This window comes from Fistularia commersonii, chromosome 15 (genome assembly GCF_037954325.1).
Source record: "Fistularia commersonii isolate RoL2024-O1a breed Wild chromosome 15, RoL_Fcom_v1.0, whole genome shotgun sequence".
In the NCBI taxonomy this organism is placed as follows: Eukaryota; Metazoa; Chordata; class Actinopteri; order Syngnathiformes; family Fistulariidae; genus Fistularia; species Fistularia commersonii.
This window is the reverse complement of record NC_141298.1, coordinates 8,379,758-8,395,703: the sequence shown is the minus strand read 5'-3', so window position 1 is coordinate 8,395,703 and position 15,946 is coordinate 8,379,758. Positions and strand designations below refer to the sequence as shown.

At 39.2% G+C, this 15,946-nt stretch overlaps 1 protein-coding gene across 5 annotated transcripts in view; it reads right to left on the bottom strand.

Moving 5' to 3' along the window:
• The window catches only part of cadm1a (cell adhesion molecule 1a), a 487,547-nt gene that overhangs the window by 35,971 nt on the left and 435,630 nt on the right, over nt 1–15,946 (bottom strand). For 3 of the 5 annotated variants that reach the window (XM_086160454.1, XM_086160456.1, XM_086160455.1), the window contains one exon: nt 14,849–14,941. The exons of the other annotated variants lie outside the window; for them this stretch is intronic. In XM_086160454.1, coding sequence (XP_086016580.1) covers nt 14,849–14,941 — 93 coding nt within the window. The remainder of the gene's footprint in view (nt 1–14,848; nt 14,942–15,946) is intronic. 5 annotated transcript variants of the gene reach the window in all.

Sequence of the window (15,946 nt, the reverse complement as noted above, 5' to 3'; positions counted from 1 at the left end):
GAGCGCAACATCCTGCGAGGGAAAATTTTACTTGGTAACAGATTTGGGAAAAAAAAGTTAAAAAAAATAGTTCGTTTTGTTCCGGTTGGTTCCCTCAAGAGGTCTTGCTTATGCAAAGAAAAAAAAAAAAGATTTAAAAAATACTGCTTTGCTACTTGGGACTACTTCCTACATCTAAATTCACCCATTGCTATTGGTCACCTTCTAAATAACTTTCTACCTTTTTCTTTTTTTACCCCATGATGCACCAATCTCCCCCCGCTCACGATGTAAAACCGATCTGCGTATCAGATACCAGTGCAGCCATCCTATCACCTCCTGGCTCCGCTTTATAGCCTTCTCCTCTAATACCTTCGAGAAGACAATATAATTCCACATTAAGAAGATGTGTTTGGCTCCAGACAAGTGTTTTCCATGATGCACCGCGCCATAATATCAATGACGCTCTCTCGGGGGCCTTATGCCACATGACGGCATGTTATGGTGCCGCGATTGACCTTAATCGAATTAGTTATAGCTGGCTGGCTCCAATTTCAAAATGGACGTGGACCGGGATGGAGAGGAGTGGGAACAATAGCGCGCATTATGCGGCGCGTTGAGTGTATTTGTTACTCGGGGAATGTCGAAGCGGAGGCAGCGTAAAGTCGCCTGCGCCAGATGGTGTTTATGTAATTTAAGACCCTGACAAACGCGCTGGATATTTATTTCTCTTCCCTCTCTGCTCCCCGCATGTTCCATCGTCCCGTCTATATAGCAGGGTTTAATCATCGCCGCCGTTTATGGCCTTCTGTGAATTAAGAGCGATGCCGCAGCACGTCTGATTGTTTTATCGGAGTCAGATTCGATGAATTCTCTTGGTTCGGACATTAAATGCCATTGTTCGCACGGTGGGGCGAAATTAATTGCCCGAGAATAATCAAGTCCCAAAGAATTGCGGGAATTGGTCGAAAATATGCATATTATTTTTAATTGGAAGAGGATTAAAACAAGAAAATCTTCTACAGGTTACCTTAATAGTTGCTAAAACACATACTCTTGAAAATCTATGAGACATTGATCCAAAGAATTACATTAGTTTATATATGTATTTGTATATATATGTATATATGTGTGTGTGTGTTATAAATGAATAAATAAATATATATATTTATCAATATACATGTCTACTATATATATATATTGTAAAATTTCAGTAAAATTAAATAAAACTAAATTAAAAAAAGCATAAAAATATATATACATACACACACACACATATTCATGAAATCACCTTAAAAGTTATCCAGACAGTAATAAAAACATTCAAATAATAAGACCTTGAAAGCGGCACAAAAATGTACCAAAAATGTGTGTCAAATTATTTATAAAGTTGTGAAACTAAATACTCCATTATTTCTTCATTAACTATCCCAGCTGTCATTGGACAAGACAGGTTTCCCCCTGGATCCATTTCGGGGCCACATATAGATTTTTATTCACACGTTTCCTACAACCACTCACTATCTTATTCACACTTCTGGGCAATTAAGGCTCTCCAGTGAATGTCCTGCATGTTTTGGGACTGTGGGAAGAAGGAGCTTAGAGAATCCAGAGGAAATCAAATGGAGTTATAGGGAGACTCATGGAGACAAAGGTCAGAATAGCAACGGGGACCTTCTTGCTGTGAGGCCGAAGCGCTACCCACTACCCCGTCGTGCTGCTACAAACAAAATAGACAATCCTTAATAGAGATCGACCAAATTTCGCCTCGTCGAGAAATTACACCGAAATTACATCCCATACTCGGTTGTTTTCCTCCAAAGTTTCGTCCAGATTGGGGGCATTGGTCACCATGCTGAATTGACCTTGTGATTGAACAAAAAAAATCTCAAAAAAATTTCTGCTCTTTTATGTGAATAGTGACGGTTGAGTCTGATTCCAGTGAGTGAGATGGTGAAAATATTGAATAAGGCAAAAGAAAATAAAAGTGCAATATGGATGTTACTTCTCAATCAAGTTTCAGAGTTTAACCTTGTAAATTATAAGCTGACAAGACCATTCTTCCTGCTGTTGATCAAGTTTCTCGTTGACTTAAAAACAGATATATCATTATAACATTAACAATTATCACATATAACATTGTACTGCCTCTTTCGAGGTGCCTAAAAATGGCTCGTCCTTCAATCTGAGTGCAACGTTCCTGCGAGGAAAGATTTTACGGGGTAACAAGCTTTGAAAAATAAATAGATAAAGAGAATTGTTAAAAAAAAGAAAATGTTCCGTTCTCTTTCCGGTTGGTTCCCCTGTGCTTCACAAAAGGTCTTGTTTACACCCAGAAAAAAAAAAAAAAAGATAGAGGACTTCTGTCCCTGAAGAGAGAGCGGATATGTTTCCTTTCATACTCATGGAAATGGAAAAAAAAAAAAAAAAAAACAAGACTAAAAAGGTATAGGGCGCCGGACATTAGGGGAAAAAGATCGTTCTGCGTTTGTTTCTTGAAGGCGTTGGGAAACGTAACTGTAAATGGAAATTGCTGACATCTCCTAATAACGCCGGCTACAGGACGGATTTCTGAAAACATCAATTTTCGCCACCCTTCCAACCCTGGCAAACACTTAAAAGCCAAGTGTTTGGGGGGGGGAGGGTGCTCTAATAGATTTTTTTTTTCAAAGTGCTCTATTCTGTCCCTCTAATGGGAAATTGATGAAAAAAAAAGAAAAAAAAAAACCCTCAATACCACTCTGATAGATTCATTTGGCAGTCTCCGATGTGCGGGGCTCGCTGTGAGTAAATGAAATCAACTGGCGGGGCGTATTACGGCCATATGAGCCTGCTGCCTTCAATCTATACACACAGTAATAACACAATCCCCCAGGCGCTTGGAAGCAAAGAGAGGACATCTGGCAGAAACTGTAAATGAGTTGTTTTGACCTGAAAATATTGGCGCTGCAGACGCCTGGGTTGGTTTTTATCAGGCGGAGCTGGAAGGGGCGGGGGGGTCTTGGATGGGGGTCCCGATGCCGCATGGGATTCGTGGCCGAGGTTGGAAGCGGTGGCGTCAAGAAGACCGCCCTGGACGGCACGTGATCGGCTGGCACGTCAAACACATTCTCACATTTAAAGCGACCGCTTCACGGAAATAAATGCGCGAATAAAAGTATTTTTGATTTTTTCGTAAAGTCAGTGTTTCTGTCAGTTTGCCAGAAAAGCTAATTCTACATATAACAATAAGACTGCAATGACAATACCGCATATGGAACTTTTGTAAATGAAAGGGTAAATGGTTATATGAATAATTGGGTGAATGGTTGTAAGTTTTTGCACGATGAAACAGCATCTATATGATGTAGAAATGAAAGAATGAATGGTTATATTTCTTTATATTACATCAATAATGGTTCTATGTCTCTATATAATGTATGAATGACTCAGTGAATGATTATACATTTTGATCTGACCCATGAATGAAAAGTTGAATGGCTTTATGTATCAAATTGACATGTGAATGAAAGGGTGAAGGCCTCTATATGTGGCCCTTTGGTCCTGGGAGACCCCGCCTCACACCCCGCAATCACTAGTGCAGGATGTATGCTTTAGATAATGAATAAATGAATAAATAAATGAATGAATATATGTAAGAATGATTACAATAATACATGACTAAATAGGGAAAAAGCTCTAGCCCCCCTGCATCCATTCAGGATAAGAGGTGCAGATGAATGAATGAATGAATGAATGAATGAATGAATGAATGAATTGGTTCACAAAAATAAGCTACTTATGTAGATTTTATGTGACCAGACTTTGGAGCAGCCGATCCTGTGTGCTTGCGTATTTTTCCATATTCTTTATTCGCCCCTGTTGGAGATCTGGACCCAAGGTCTGTCCTTTTTGGTTTTATCTCATTGCCAAAATTTTTTACAATAATAAATCTAAAAAGGACAATGAAAATAAAAACTGTTTCCCAAATTACTTGAGTTGACATGCACAACACTTTGCAAGAAATCTGACAATGCTGCACAAAAAGTTGGCCAAAAAAAGAAAAAATGAGAGAAAAGACAGGAAAGTCATCCGGACATCCTTCATGAATTATCAACGACATTGTTATAATAATATTTTTTTTCATCAGCCTGGTTAACAGCTCGTCAAATTTTGGAGATTAAGTGTTTTTCAGTAAATGTGAAAAAAAAAATTCAACGGCGCAGGCACGCAGACGTCACTCAGCCGATAAAATCCTCCATTTACAGTCGCAGGCGACTCGGGAATGAGGGTGAGCGATCCCCGTTAAGAAGCACTTGAGCTCAGCTGCTCGGAGAAGAGCTTAAAAGGAGGTCTGACCGCAAAGGTGAAAAAGTAAAGAGAAAAAAAAAAATGGAGAGTTAACGTTGATGGTTAAGGTGGTTTTGTCAGGGTGGGGTGGAACTCTGTCCACCTTAGCAATGTATTATATGTTTGAGTGCTAGTGTAACTAAACCATATATTATATTTAAAAAAAATCATTTTCATTATATATCATTATATTCATTATATTCATCATTATTCATTATTATTATTATTATTATTATTGTTATTAATGCAAAAATACATCATCAATAAATATTGTTAAGATATTATCATCTCTAATAATCTGTAGCAACAACAACAACAACAACAATAATAATGACAATAATAATAATAATAATAATAATGATTTTCCATCCATCCATCTTCTGGTGCTTATCCTGCACCCTATCCCAGATTTCATTGGGCAAGAGGCAGGATACACCCTGGACTGATTGCCAGTCAGTTGTAGGGCCACATACAAAAATAGACAACCATTCACTCACTCACTCATTCAGAGCACTTTTCCCAATTTCTTTTTTCCAATTAACCTGCTGCATGTTTTTGGACTGTGGGAACAAACTGGAGAACTCGAAGGAAACCCACGCAGACACGGGTAGAACATGCAAACTCCACACAGGAAGGTAATAATAATAATGATAATAATAATAATAATAATAATAATAATGATAATAATAACAACATTAAGATGATTCGAAAGAGATTGAAAAATAAAAGAGTGAGGCTCCTTAATTTTTTTTTTATTATTATCATTATTATTTTATTTTTACTGATGTATATCTTTATTATACAACAGATGCGTTGGTTTAGCTCCTCACCTATGAAATAACCAGTGGCAATGCATTGATGCATTATCTTGATTTGGTACACTCATGCCTGGATGTACACTTTGCTCCCAGGGTCTTGGCCCTTTTTGCGTCCCCAAGGTCTCCCAAAAATGGGCTAGTGACTCCATTTATTTAGATTAGCATATATAAATATATATGTATGTATATATACGTATGTTTATATGTGTGTGTATGTATTATTCATGTAAGCATGTTTGTATGTATCTATTTTTTCTCCTGGGGTTCTCCAGTTACCTCTGACAGTCCAAAAGCACGAAAATAGGTTCACTAGGAGCCTCCTCGGGATAGGGGGAAGATATGAATTGAATGCTCATTCATTCATCCATTCATTCATTTTCTAACACTTCTCCTGCTCTCAGCATAAAGTGTATCCTAGCTGTTAGTTGGTGAGATGTTGGGTTCACCCTTGATTGATCATGGGGCTGCATAAGGTGATGCATGACCATTAACTCTTTCACTCATGATATTGAAAACTACCATCATTCACTCATTCATTCACACATCTGTATAACTTAAGGATCTGCAATGAACCTACTGCAAGTTTTTGGACTGTAGGAGAAAACCACAGAATGTGGAGTACTTTGATGGAAAGTGCTCTCTTATATTAATTTTCATTTGCATTTATTATTTAAATGATTTCTTGACATCTCAATCTCTATTCAAGCTAATAAGTTGAACATGAGTTATCAGGCTATATTTTCTCATCCAACCTCTTTTGTGAAATATAATTTGGCCTTTCTCTAAAACCGTAATTTCTGTCTTAAACAATGATGCCGCTAATTTAAGAATTTCGGGGGGGCTAACAAGCTTCATGCCTACAAAATATTTAGCTGCGTCACATCGGACCAATGAAATTACTGTGAAAGTCCGAGGCTGTTCAATTCCGACTCTGAAGAAAACGATTTTAATGGTTTTAGTGTGCAGGAGGAAGACGAAGATAGCGATAAGCTGGAGTAGGACAAATGGGGATAGAAAATGGGTGGATGACTGGACTTGTCCATGTGTTATTTATTATTAATTTATTAATATAATAAAACAATTTATTTATTATAAATATAATAAAAACAAATTCATCAGCTGTATTACAGGCACTTTTCAGAAAAAAAGCATTGCCAATACATATTTGTGGATGTTACCGGTATGTAGTTGATTTAATTTTTTTTTTTTTTTTGTTTAACATATTTCTGTAAAAATATCTCCTGTTACAATGTGGACACCTGCAGCTTATAGACAAGTGCAGCCAATATTTGTGCATATATACTTATTTATTTATTTTTAGCTGGTGTGGCTTATCTCCAATGCACTCAAAAGTCTGGAAATAGTGGTTCATCCCTTTTTTCCACCTAGATTTTGTATTTTCAGCATTAACTCTGAGGATTCTGGGAGTTCCCTGTGTTAACCTGGAAGTTAATTGGCCTAAATATCTGTTGGAAAATATCCCTCTAACCCGACCAGTCCCTAACAAGAGTCTATTATTCTCAGACGCCAGGTTTGAAAATAAGGATGATAATACCACCAAACCTGCAGCATCAGTCAGGAGAGCAATAATCCAAATGGAGAAGCGTACACACTCCTCCAATCCGAGCCACTAAAAGCTATCAATCAGCTTGCATAGATAGCTTTTTTTTTTTTTTTTTAATCCAATCAGATGGCATAATCAAGCACAATGCCTGTGATTCCTGCCACCCTCCGGAGATTTGTTCCAATTGAGCGATCTGTCAGCGAGGCTTTGATTGCATTCGCGGCTCAGGCTGATTTCTGAGGCAAAAAGGAAAAAAAAAAAAAAGAAGTGATATTTTCTATCTGAGCCCCTTTGGAGATTTACCCTCACAATAGCCCCGGGTTTGGTTACTGAACGAGCGAGATAAAAAAAATTTTGCTTATTCCAAAAGGGGCCTAATTTGAGGCACTCATGTTCTGTTATTGTTGCCCACCTGGATTGTGATCTATAATTGACTTTATGAATGAGAGATGAGTTTCATATAAAAGGCGAGTCGTGTGTGTCTGTGTTGAATGAATGCTACAGAACAATTATCAGACTGATTCAATTACTCCCCCGTTTCATCACTTTCTAGGCTTTCCGTCCATTTGTTTTGTTTTTACGAGACCCTGCATATTCTGAGTATAGGGTTGATCAAAATCTAATATATATATATATATATATACACACACATATATGCATATATACATATACATATATACACACTATACACACACACATACAGTATATGTGTGTATTTGCATGTACAGTGGGGTAAAAAGTATTTAGTCAGCCACTATTTGTGAAAGTTCTCTCACTTAAAAAGATGAGAGAGGCCTGTAATTTTCATCATAGGTACACATCAACTCTGACGGAGAGAACGGGGGCAAAGAATCCCGGTTATCAGTATAAAAGACATCTTTCCACAACCTCAAACAAAATTGTAGACCTGCACCAGGCTGGGAAAACTGAATCTGCAATAGGTAAACAGCTTGGTGCGAAAAAATCAACAGTGGGAGCAATTATTAGAAAATGAAAGACATACAAGACTGCTGATAATCTCCCTCGATCTGGGGCCCCTGTGGGGTCAAAATGATCGCAAGGATGGTGAGCAAAAATCCCAGAACAACACCAGGGAACCTAGTGAATGACCTACAGAGAGCTGGGATCAAAGTAACAAAGGCGACCATCAGTAACACACTACAACGCCAGCGATTCAAATCCTGCAGTGCCAGACGTGTCCCCCCTGCTTATGCCAGTAAATGTCCAGGCCTGTCTGGAGTTTGCTAGAGAGCATTTGGATGATCCAGAAGAGCACTGAGAGAATATCCTATGGTCAGATGAAACCAAAATAGAACTTTTTGGTACAAACACTACTTGTCTTGTTTGGAGGAGAAAGAATGCTGGGTTGCACCCAAATAACATCATACCTACTGTGAGGCATGGGGGTTGAAACATCATGCTATGGGGCTGTTTTTCTGCAAAGGGACCAGGAGAACTGATTCATATAAAGGGCAGAGGGAATGGGGCCATGTATCGTTAGATATTGAATGAAAACCTCCTTCCATCAGGAAGGGCATTGAAGATGAAACGTGGCTGGGTCTTTCAGCATGACAATGATCCCAAAGACACTGGCCAGGCAATGAAGGAGTGGCTTCGTAAGAAGCATTTCAAGGTCCTGGAGTGGCCTTGCCAGTCTCCAGATGTCAGCTCCAAAGAAAATCTTTGGAGGGAGTGAAAGTCCGTGTTGCCCAGCGACAGCCCCAAAACATCACTGCTCTAGAGGAGATCTGCATGGAACCTTTTGAAGACTTACAGAAAATGCTTGACCTCTGTCATTGGTAACAAAGGATATATAACGAAGTATTGTGATGAATGTTTGTTGTTGTTCAAATACTTATTTTCCACCATAATTTGCAAATTAAGTCTTTAAAAATCAGACAATGTGATTTTCTGGAATTTTTTTCTAATTCTGCCTCTCATAGTTGAAGTGTACCTATGATGAAAATTATAGAAATCTCCCATCTTTTTAAATGGGAGACCTTGCAGAATTTGTGGCTGACTAAATACCTTTTTGCCCCACTGTATCTATGTATACATATATATGAATATATACTCCATATATACATGCTGTATAATGCAGTTTTTGGGGGGGCATGGGCCAGTGTCTCCCTGAACCGGTCCCAAGCCCGGATAAATGCAGAAGGTTTTATCAGGAAAGGCGACCGGCGTAAAACTTTTGCCAAAACCAAACATACAAATCAAACTTAATAGTCTCATACCAGATCAGTTGAGGCCCAGGTTAACAACGGCTGCCATTGGTACCGATGACCTACAGGGTACCAATGGACACTGGGCTTCTGTAGGTCAAAGAGGGAGAGGAGAAAGGTGTGTTTGGAAACAGAGAGAGAAGAGGAAAGGCAAGAGCCTGGGACTGAGAGTAAGGACTTTGAATATTGGGACTCTTAAAGGAAGGTCAGACTATGACGGGTAGAAAGTTTGGCGTCATGATGCAGAGAAGGAAGGTAGATATACTGTGTGTCCAGGAGACCAGGTGGAAAGGTGGTAAGGCTAGAAGCTTAGGAACAGACTTTAAGTTGCACTATCATGGTACTGACAGGAAGAGAATTGGAGTAGGCAGTATCTTAAAGGAGGAGTTTGTTGATCTGGAGGTGAAAAGAATGTCAGATTGACTTATGAGTCTGAAACTGGAAATTTAAGGTGTGATGCTCAATGTTGTTAGTGGCTTCGCCCCGCAGGGTGGGATGTGAGTTAGAGGTGAAGGGAAGTTCTAGAATGAGTAAGATGAAGTGATGCAGAATATCCCCAGAGATGAGACAGTGGTAATCAGTGAAGACTGCAATGGACATGTTTGTTCAGGCAATAGAGAGGTTGAACAAGTCATAGGCAGATTTGGTATACAGGATAGGAACATAGAGGGACAGATGGTGGTAGACTTTGCAAAAAGGATGGAAATGGCTGGAGTGAACGCTTTTTTCCAGAAAAGACAGGAACATAGGGGAACTTATAAGAGCAGAGGTAGGAGCAAACACATAGACTACCATCTTGTATAGACGAGATAACCTGAATGATCAGTGACTGCAAAGTAGTTGCAGGTGAGAGTGTAGTCAGACACCATAGGATGGTGGTTTTTAGGATGACTCTGGTGACAAAGAAGCTCAAGGACAAAGGCAGAGCAGAGGACAAAGTGGTGGAAGCTGAAAAGGGAGGAGTGTTGTATGGCTTTAAGAAAGGAGTTGAGAAAAGCTTCCAGAGGCTTGGACAACTACAGCTAATGTTATCGGGGAGACAGGTCGGAGAGTACTTGGTGTATCATCTGGAAGGACAGTAGATAAAGAGACTCTGTGATGGAATGAGGAAGTGCAGGAGGATATACACAGAAAGGGGTTAGCAAAGAAGAAGTGGGACACTGAAGGGACTGAAGAGAACAGACAGGAGCACAGGCAGATAACGGGTAAGGCAAAGATAGAGGTAACAAAAGCAAAACAAAGAGCGTACAATTACTTGTATGCTTGGCTGGACAGTAAGGAGGGAGAGAATGAGCTATACAGGTTGGCGAAACAGAGAGATAAAGATGGAAAGGATGTGCTGCAGGTCTGGGTGATTAAAGATAGAGGGAAATGTATTGACCCTTCCTAGAAGAGTGATGGGAAGATGGAAAGAATACTTTGAGGATCTGATGAATGAGGAAAATGAAAGAGAGGCAAGGGTAGCAGAGGTGACTATTGTAGACCACAAAGTAGCAGAGATTGAAGAGGATGAAAAGCGGAAAGACAGTTGGTCCTGATGATATACCCGTGGAGGTGTGGAAGTGTCTAGGAGAGGCAGCAGTAGAGTTTCTGACTAGATTATTCAACAGGATCTTAGAGAGTGAGAAGATGCCTGGAGAATGGAGATGAAGTGTGATGGTGCCCGTTTTTAAGAATAAGGGGGATGTGCAGAATTGCGGCAACTATAGAGGGATAAAGTTGATGAGCCATAAAATGAAGTTATGGGAAAGAGTAGTAGACAATAGGCTGAGAGCAGAAGTCAGTATTTGTGAACAGCATTATGGTTTCATGCCTAGAAAGAGTACTACAGATGCAGTATTTGCTTTGAGAATGCTAATAGAGAAATACAGAGAAGGCCAGAGGGAGCTGGCAGAGTAATATGTTAGACTAGTGTAGGACATGTATGCTAGCTGTGAGACAGTGGCGAGGTGTGCTGTCGGGGTAACAGAGCAGTTCAAGGTGGAGGTGGGACTCCATCAGGAATCAACTCTGAGGCCCTTCTTGTTTGCAGTGGTGATGGACAGTCTGACAGATGAGGTTAGACACTGAATCCCCATGGACCATGATGTTTGCAGTCAATTTCTATTTAGTGAGAGCAGCGAACGGGTTGAGGAAAGTCTAGAGAGGTGGAGTTATGCTCTGGCACTCAGGTACTAGGGGTCAACAGTCCAGAGCAGCGGAGAGTGTGGAAAAGAATTAAGAGAGGGGTTCAAGCAGGTTGGACTGTATGGTGAAAAGTGTCAGGTGTACTATGCAATAGAAGAGTATCAGCCAGGATGACAGTAAAGATGTACAAGAAGACAGTGGTGAGACCAGCGATCCTGTATGGCCTAGAAACAGTTCCAATGATGAAAAAACAGGAGGCAGAGCTAGAGGTTGCAGAGATGACGATGTTAAGGTTCTCTCTGGGAATGATGAGGATGGACAGGATCAGGAATGAGTCTATCAGAGGAATAGCATATGTCAGATGTTTTGGTGAGAAGGTAAGGGAAGCTGGACCAAGATGGTTCGCTCATGCACAGAAGAGGGATAGTGAATATATTGGTAGAGGGATGCTGGAATTAGAGCTTCCAGGCAAGAGGTCTAGAGGAAGACCAAAGAGAAGATTTATGGACATCGTGGGAGAGGATATGAAGGTAGCTGGTGTGCGAGAGGAGGATACAGAGAATAGGGTTAGATCAGGGGTCGGCAAACTTTTTTGCTCAGGGGTCGCATTGACTTTTAAAATCTGACAGATGGGCTGTTCATTATTAGATACAATTCATCCAAAAAAAAAAAAAAAACGCATTTGTTAACAGTACATATCAAACTTGTCTGACATTTGCTTTGAAAATAAAACTAGCTGGGTTTTGAAGGCTCTGACGTTTGCTTGCATTTCATGCACAAACTGTTTTTTCCCTTGTAGCTTTACGTGCAGCTCATTCATGTGTGCCAGTATGCCCACAGTAAAGGCTAAATCACAAAGCCAATCAGGGTTATTCAGCTCAGGAAAATTCTGAAGTAGCTCCAAAAATGAAATAATCTTCTGTTTGAGCTCCCACATTCATTGATCCAAACATTCAATCAATGACATCAAGTATGAATTCTGTACCAATCTTTAGTGGGCCGGATTAAAAAGACTAATGAGCCGGATGTGGCCCGCGAGTCATGGTTTGTCCACCCCTGGTTTAGATGGAGAAGGTTGATTCACTGTGGCAACTACTGTAGGAAAAAGCTGTAAGGACAAGAAGAAGATATATATATATATAAGGGCTGTATATGTGTATATACAGTATATATACTGAAATGTGTATGTGTTATAGTGTGTAGAAAAATATGTATATATACAAGTACATATATATGTGTGTATAGACGTATATACAGTTTATATATGTATATACACAGAGTACATTTATATGCATATACACAGTAGGTACATGTGTAATATACAGTGTGCCTATGTGTGGGATTAAAGTTGTCATTTTGTAATTTTCACGTGTTTCATTTTAAAATTATTATGAATATCTTTCCAAGATAATGTTCATCAATAAATGAGGGAATATTCATTCAATTCGTTCACTACCTATGGTGGGGATGCCACAGCCTATCCCACCTGTCAGGCGGGCAAAAAACGGTCGCCAGTCTCTTGCAGGGCCACACATAGAAACAAACAATCATTCATTTACTCACTCTTACTTACTCACATTTACTATATGACACATGTCATCGAGAGAAGTACAACCATTCACTCTGTCATACAACCGGGATCATTCCTGCTGTGAGGCAGAAATGCTAACCTCTATGCCGCCGCACCACCTGACAGACAAATAAATAAATAAACAAATAAATAGAAAGCTTATCGTCACTTTCCAGGCAGATCCTGGTCACGGAGAAACACATATTTGGAAATAAGACATCACAGCGCAGCCGTAGGGCTGGATTGATGGGGCCGCACAAACTCCAAGACTATTTCCATTTGTCATATTCTTGTGTTTTATAGCGCTAGAGTGAAGTTAATGTGTGTATATGGAGCATGGAGTGCCTCTGAACGCAACACTTTTTATATTTTATTATATCTATTTTACCTGTATAGCCAACCTAAAGCTATTTTGGTACCGTCATGTTCAGTAAATCAGTGGAGTCAGTTGTTTCCTTAGCCCTCAGTCAGAAAAGTAATAGGAAAAGAACATTTATTTTGATGGGCCCTCGGACTAGAAAGGCTTTCCTTCGTTATCATAATAACCAGCTGTTCACATGTTGGGGGAAAACTCTTCAAAGGTCCCAAATAACATTTAATCAACTTTGATAACATTAAACTGAAGTAAAAAATACAAAAGCAAAAGCAAAAGTTGCTATTGGAGATCATGGCCAGGAAACATATGGCTCTGTTGCTGCCTTGAGAACCTGGCTGATTGCTAAGAGCTAGTTAGCTTACCATGCTAATTGTAACAGTTGGATACCCTCAACCAAACCCCAACATGACTATTTTTAAATATGAGTCCAGAATAATATGTATGTGTATTACCTTGAAGCTATTACCATGAAAATACTAATATAGCCTCAATTGTATTCCTAGGCATTAGGTGCTAATGGTAGCATCTTCTTTGTAGAGTGATATTTAGCTCATCACCGCAGATGTCGGTTTTGTATTTTGATTGGATATGGACACTAACTGTGGCTGACATGACAACTAATAAATGCTAACACTAATTTAACTAATATTTGTCCACATTCATATAGCAAGTGAATGAGCAGCTCTCATTGTCAGCATAGGGTTTCTTTGTACAATGATGCTGTGTTTTAAGTATTCGTGATGTGTCACCATTATATCTCAAACAACAACGAGTTTCACAAGTCTATTACAAAGTTAGCATCAAACTTGTAATCAGATGTTATCATCAGACATCCACTTGTTACACCCAGACTAATATGAGTTGCAAGTGTTAGCATCAACTATGAGGTACAGATGCTATCATCTGACATCCACTTGTTAGAACAGGGCTAATGTACATTGTTGGTGTTAGCATCAACCTTGTGTTCAGATGTTTTTATCAGACATCCATTTGAAACAACTGTGCTAACGATTGTTAGTATCAACCATGTGCTATGGCTGTTATTATCAGTCATGGACATGTACTTGTTTGAACAGGGCTAACATAACTTGTAAACGTAAGCATCAACCATATGGTATAGATGCTACAATTAGACATCCACTTGTTACTCTTGGCTAACATATGCTGCCAATGTTAGCATCGCAAATGTGGTATGGATGGTATTATCAGACATCTATTTGTTAAAACAAGACCATAATACGTTGCTCATGTTAGCATTAACCTTCTGGTCTTTTTTTTTATCAGACATCCACTTGATACAATTGTGCTGACATCAGCTGTGAGTGTTAGCATCAACCATGGGATACGGATGTTGTCATTAGACATTAATGTGTTACATCCGGCTTACATAAGCAGCGTGTGTCACCATCAACCATCTGCTACAGATTTTATCCTCTAACATCCACTAGTTACAACTAGCTAAACATACGCTGCTAGTGTTAACATCAACTATGGGGTATGGATACTATTATATGTCATCTAATTGTTAGAAAAGGGCTAACAGATGCTAATGTTAGCACCAAATCTGCAGAGCAATTCGGTTGGTATCAGTAGCCTCACAGAAGAATATAAAGGAAAATCAAAATAATGAAAACACCAATTTAGCCGACACAGACTTGCAAAGATTCACACAACGTGGCTAGCTGCTCAGTGTCATCCGCTATGTGGGTGTAGTGCGTGGGTGTAGTTGGATGGAGATGCCGCGCAGGGATCCAGACCCCGTCCTGGGAATATTATTGGCTCCAGCAGAAGTGGTACGATCAGTCTGTTGCCGTCAAGCAGGTGGAGGAAGGCCGAGGTGAAAAGGTGATACTATACCTTGACTGGCTTCTGGTAGGGAGATGATGATGGTGGAGGTGGTGGGGGTGGTGGAGGTGGCGGTGGTGGGTAAGGGGGTGGTGGTGGGAGCATCTGGATGAGAAGACCAACACATGACGAACAAACAAAAAAAACACAAGGGAAGGAGGGGTGAACAAATGAATATAAAAAGCCATGGAGATAAAAGAAAAAAAAGGATGGTAGGTATTGCTGCTTGACACATGAGCAAACGCATGCTTAGAGTGTGTGTGTGTGTGTGTGTGTGTGCATGTGTGGGTGTGAAACAGAAAGAGGAGACTCAGTATGACAAATAGATTTCTTCTCTCCAAATGTGTCTGTTAACTTTCATCTTTTCAGGTATATATACACAGTATACACACACTCACACACACACATATATATATATATGAATGATATATACCAACTTTTACTTTTCTTTATTTCTTTATTTCTCTCCTTACTTATTTATTGATTCTATTCAATCTAATAACTACCTTATGATCAAAAGCCAGGCATATTTACTTAAGACCGCTGCCACCTATTTTTGGGGGTAATTACCCTTTAGATTGTTTTTTTTCATCATTTTAAATGACTTATTATTCTTTATTTTTCAAAAGAAAGTCTTTTCTCTTTAATTGTTGACTTTTCTTCCCTCCCAGCAATCCTTCCTGGATTAATTTTTTTAAATGTTTCCTTCTTTAAAGAAACTTACTTCTTTACCTAATCAATAATGAGACACAAATTAGTAATTTTCAACAGTTAATGTATTTCTAAGGGATTTTAAGGAGCAATCCCGAACTGTTATTATTATTATTTTATTTTATTTCCATCCATCCATCCATCCATCCATCCATCCATCCATCCATCCATCCATCTTCCATTTTTGGTTTATCCTGCACTCAGGGTCTTGAGGGTTCCTGGAATAATAATAATAATAATAACAATAACAATAATAATAATAATAATAATAATAATAACATTATTATTATTATCATTATATTTATTTATATTCATTTTTATTTCTATCTTATGACTTACTGTCTGGTAACCATTTGTGCATAGAGATATTGGAGGTTAAAAGGTCACTGATTAATTTTT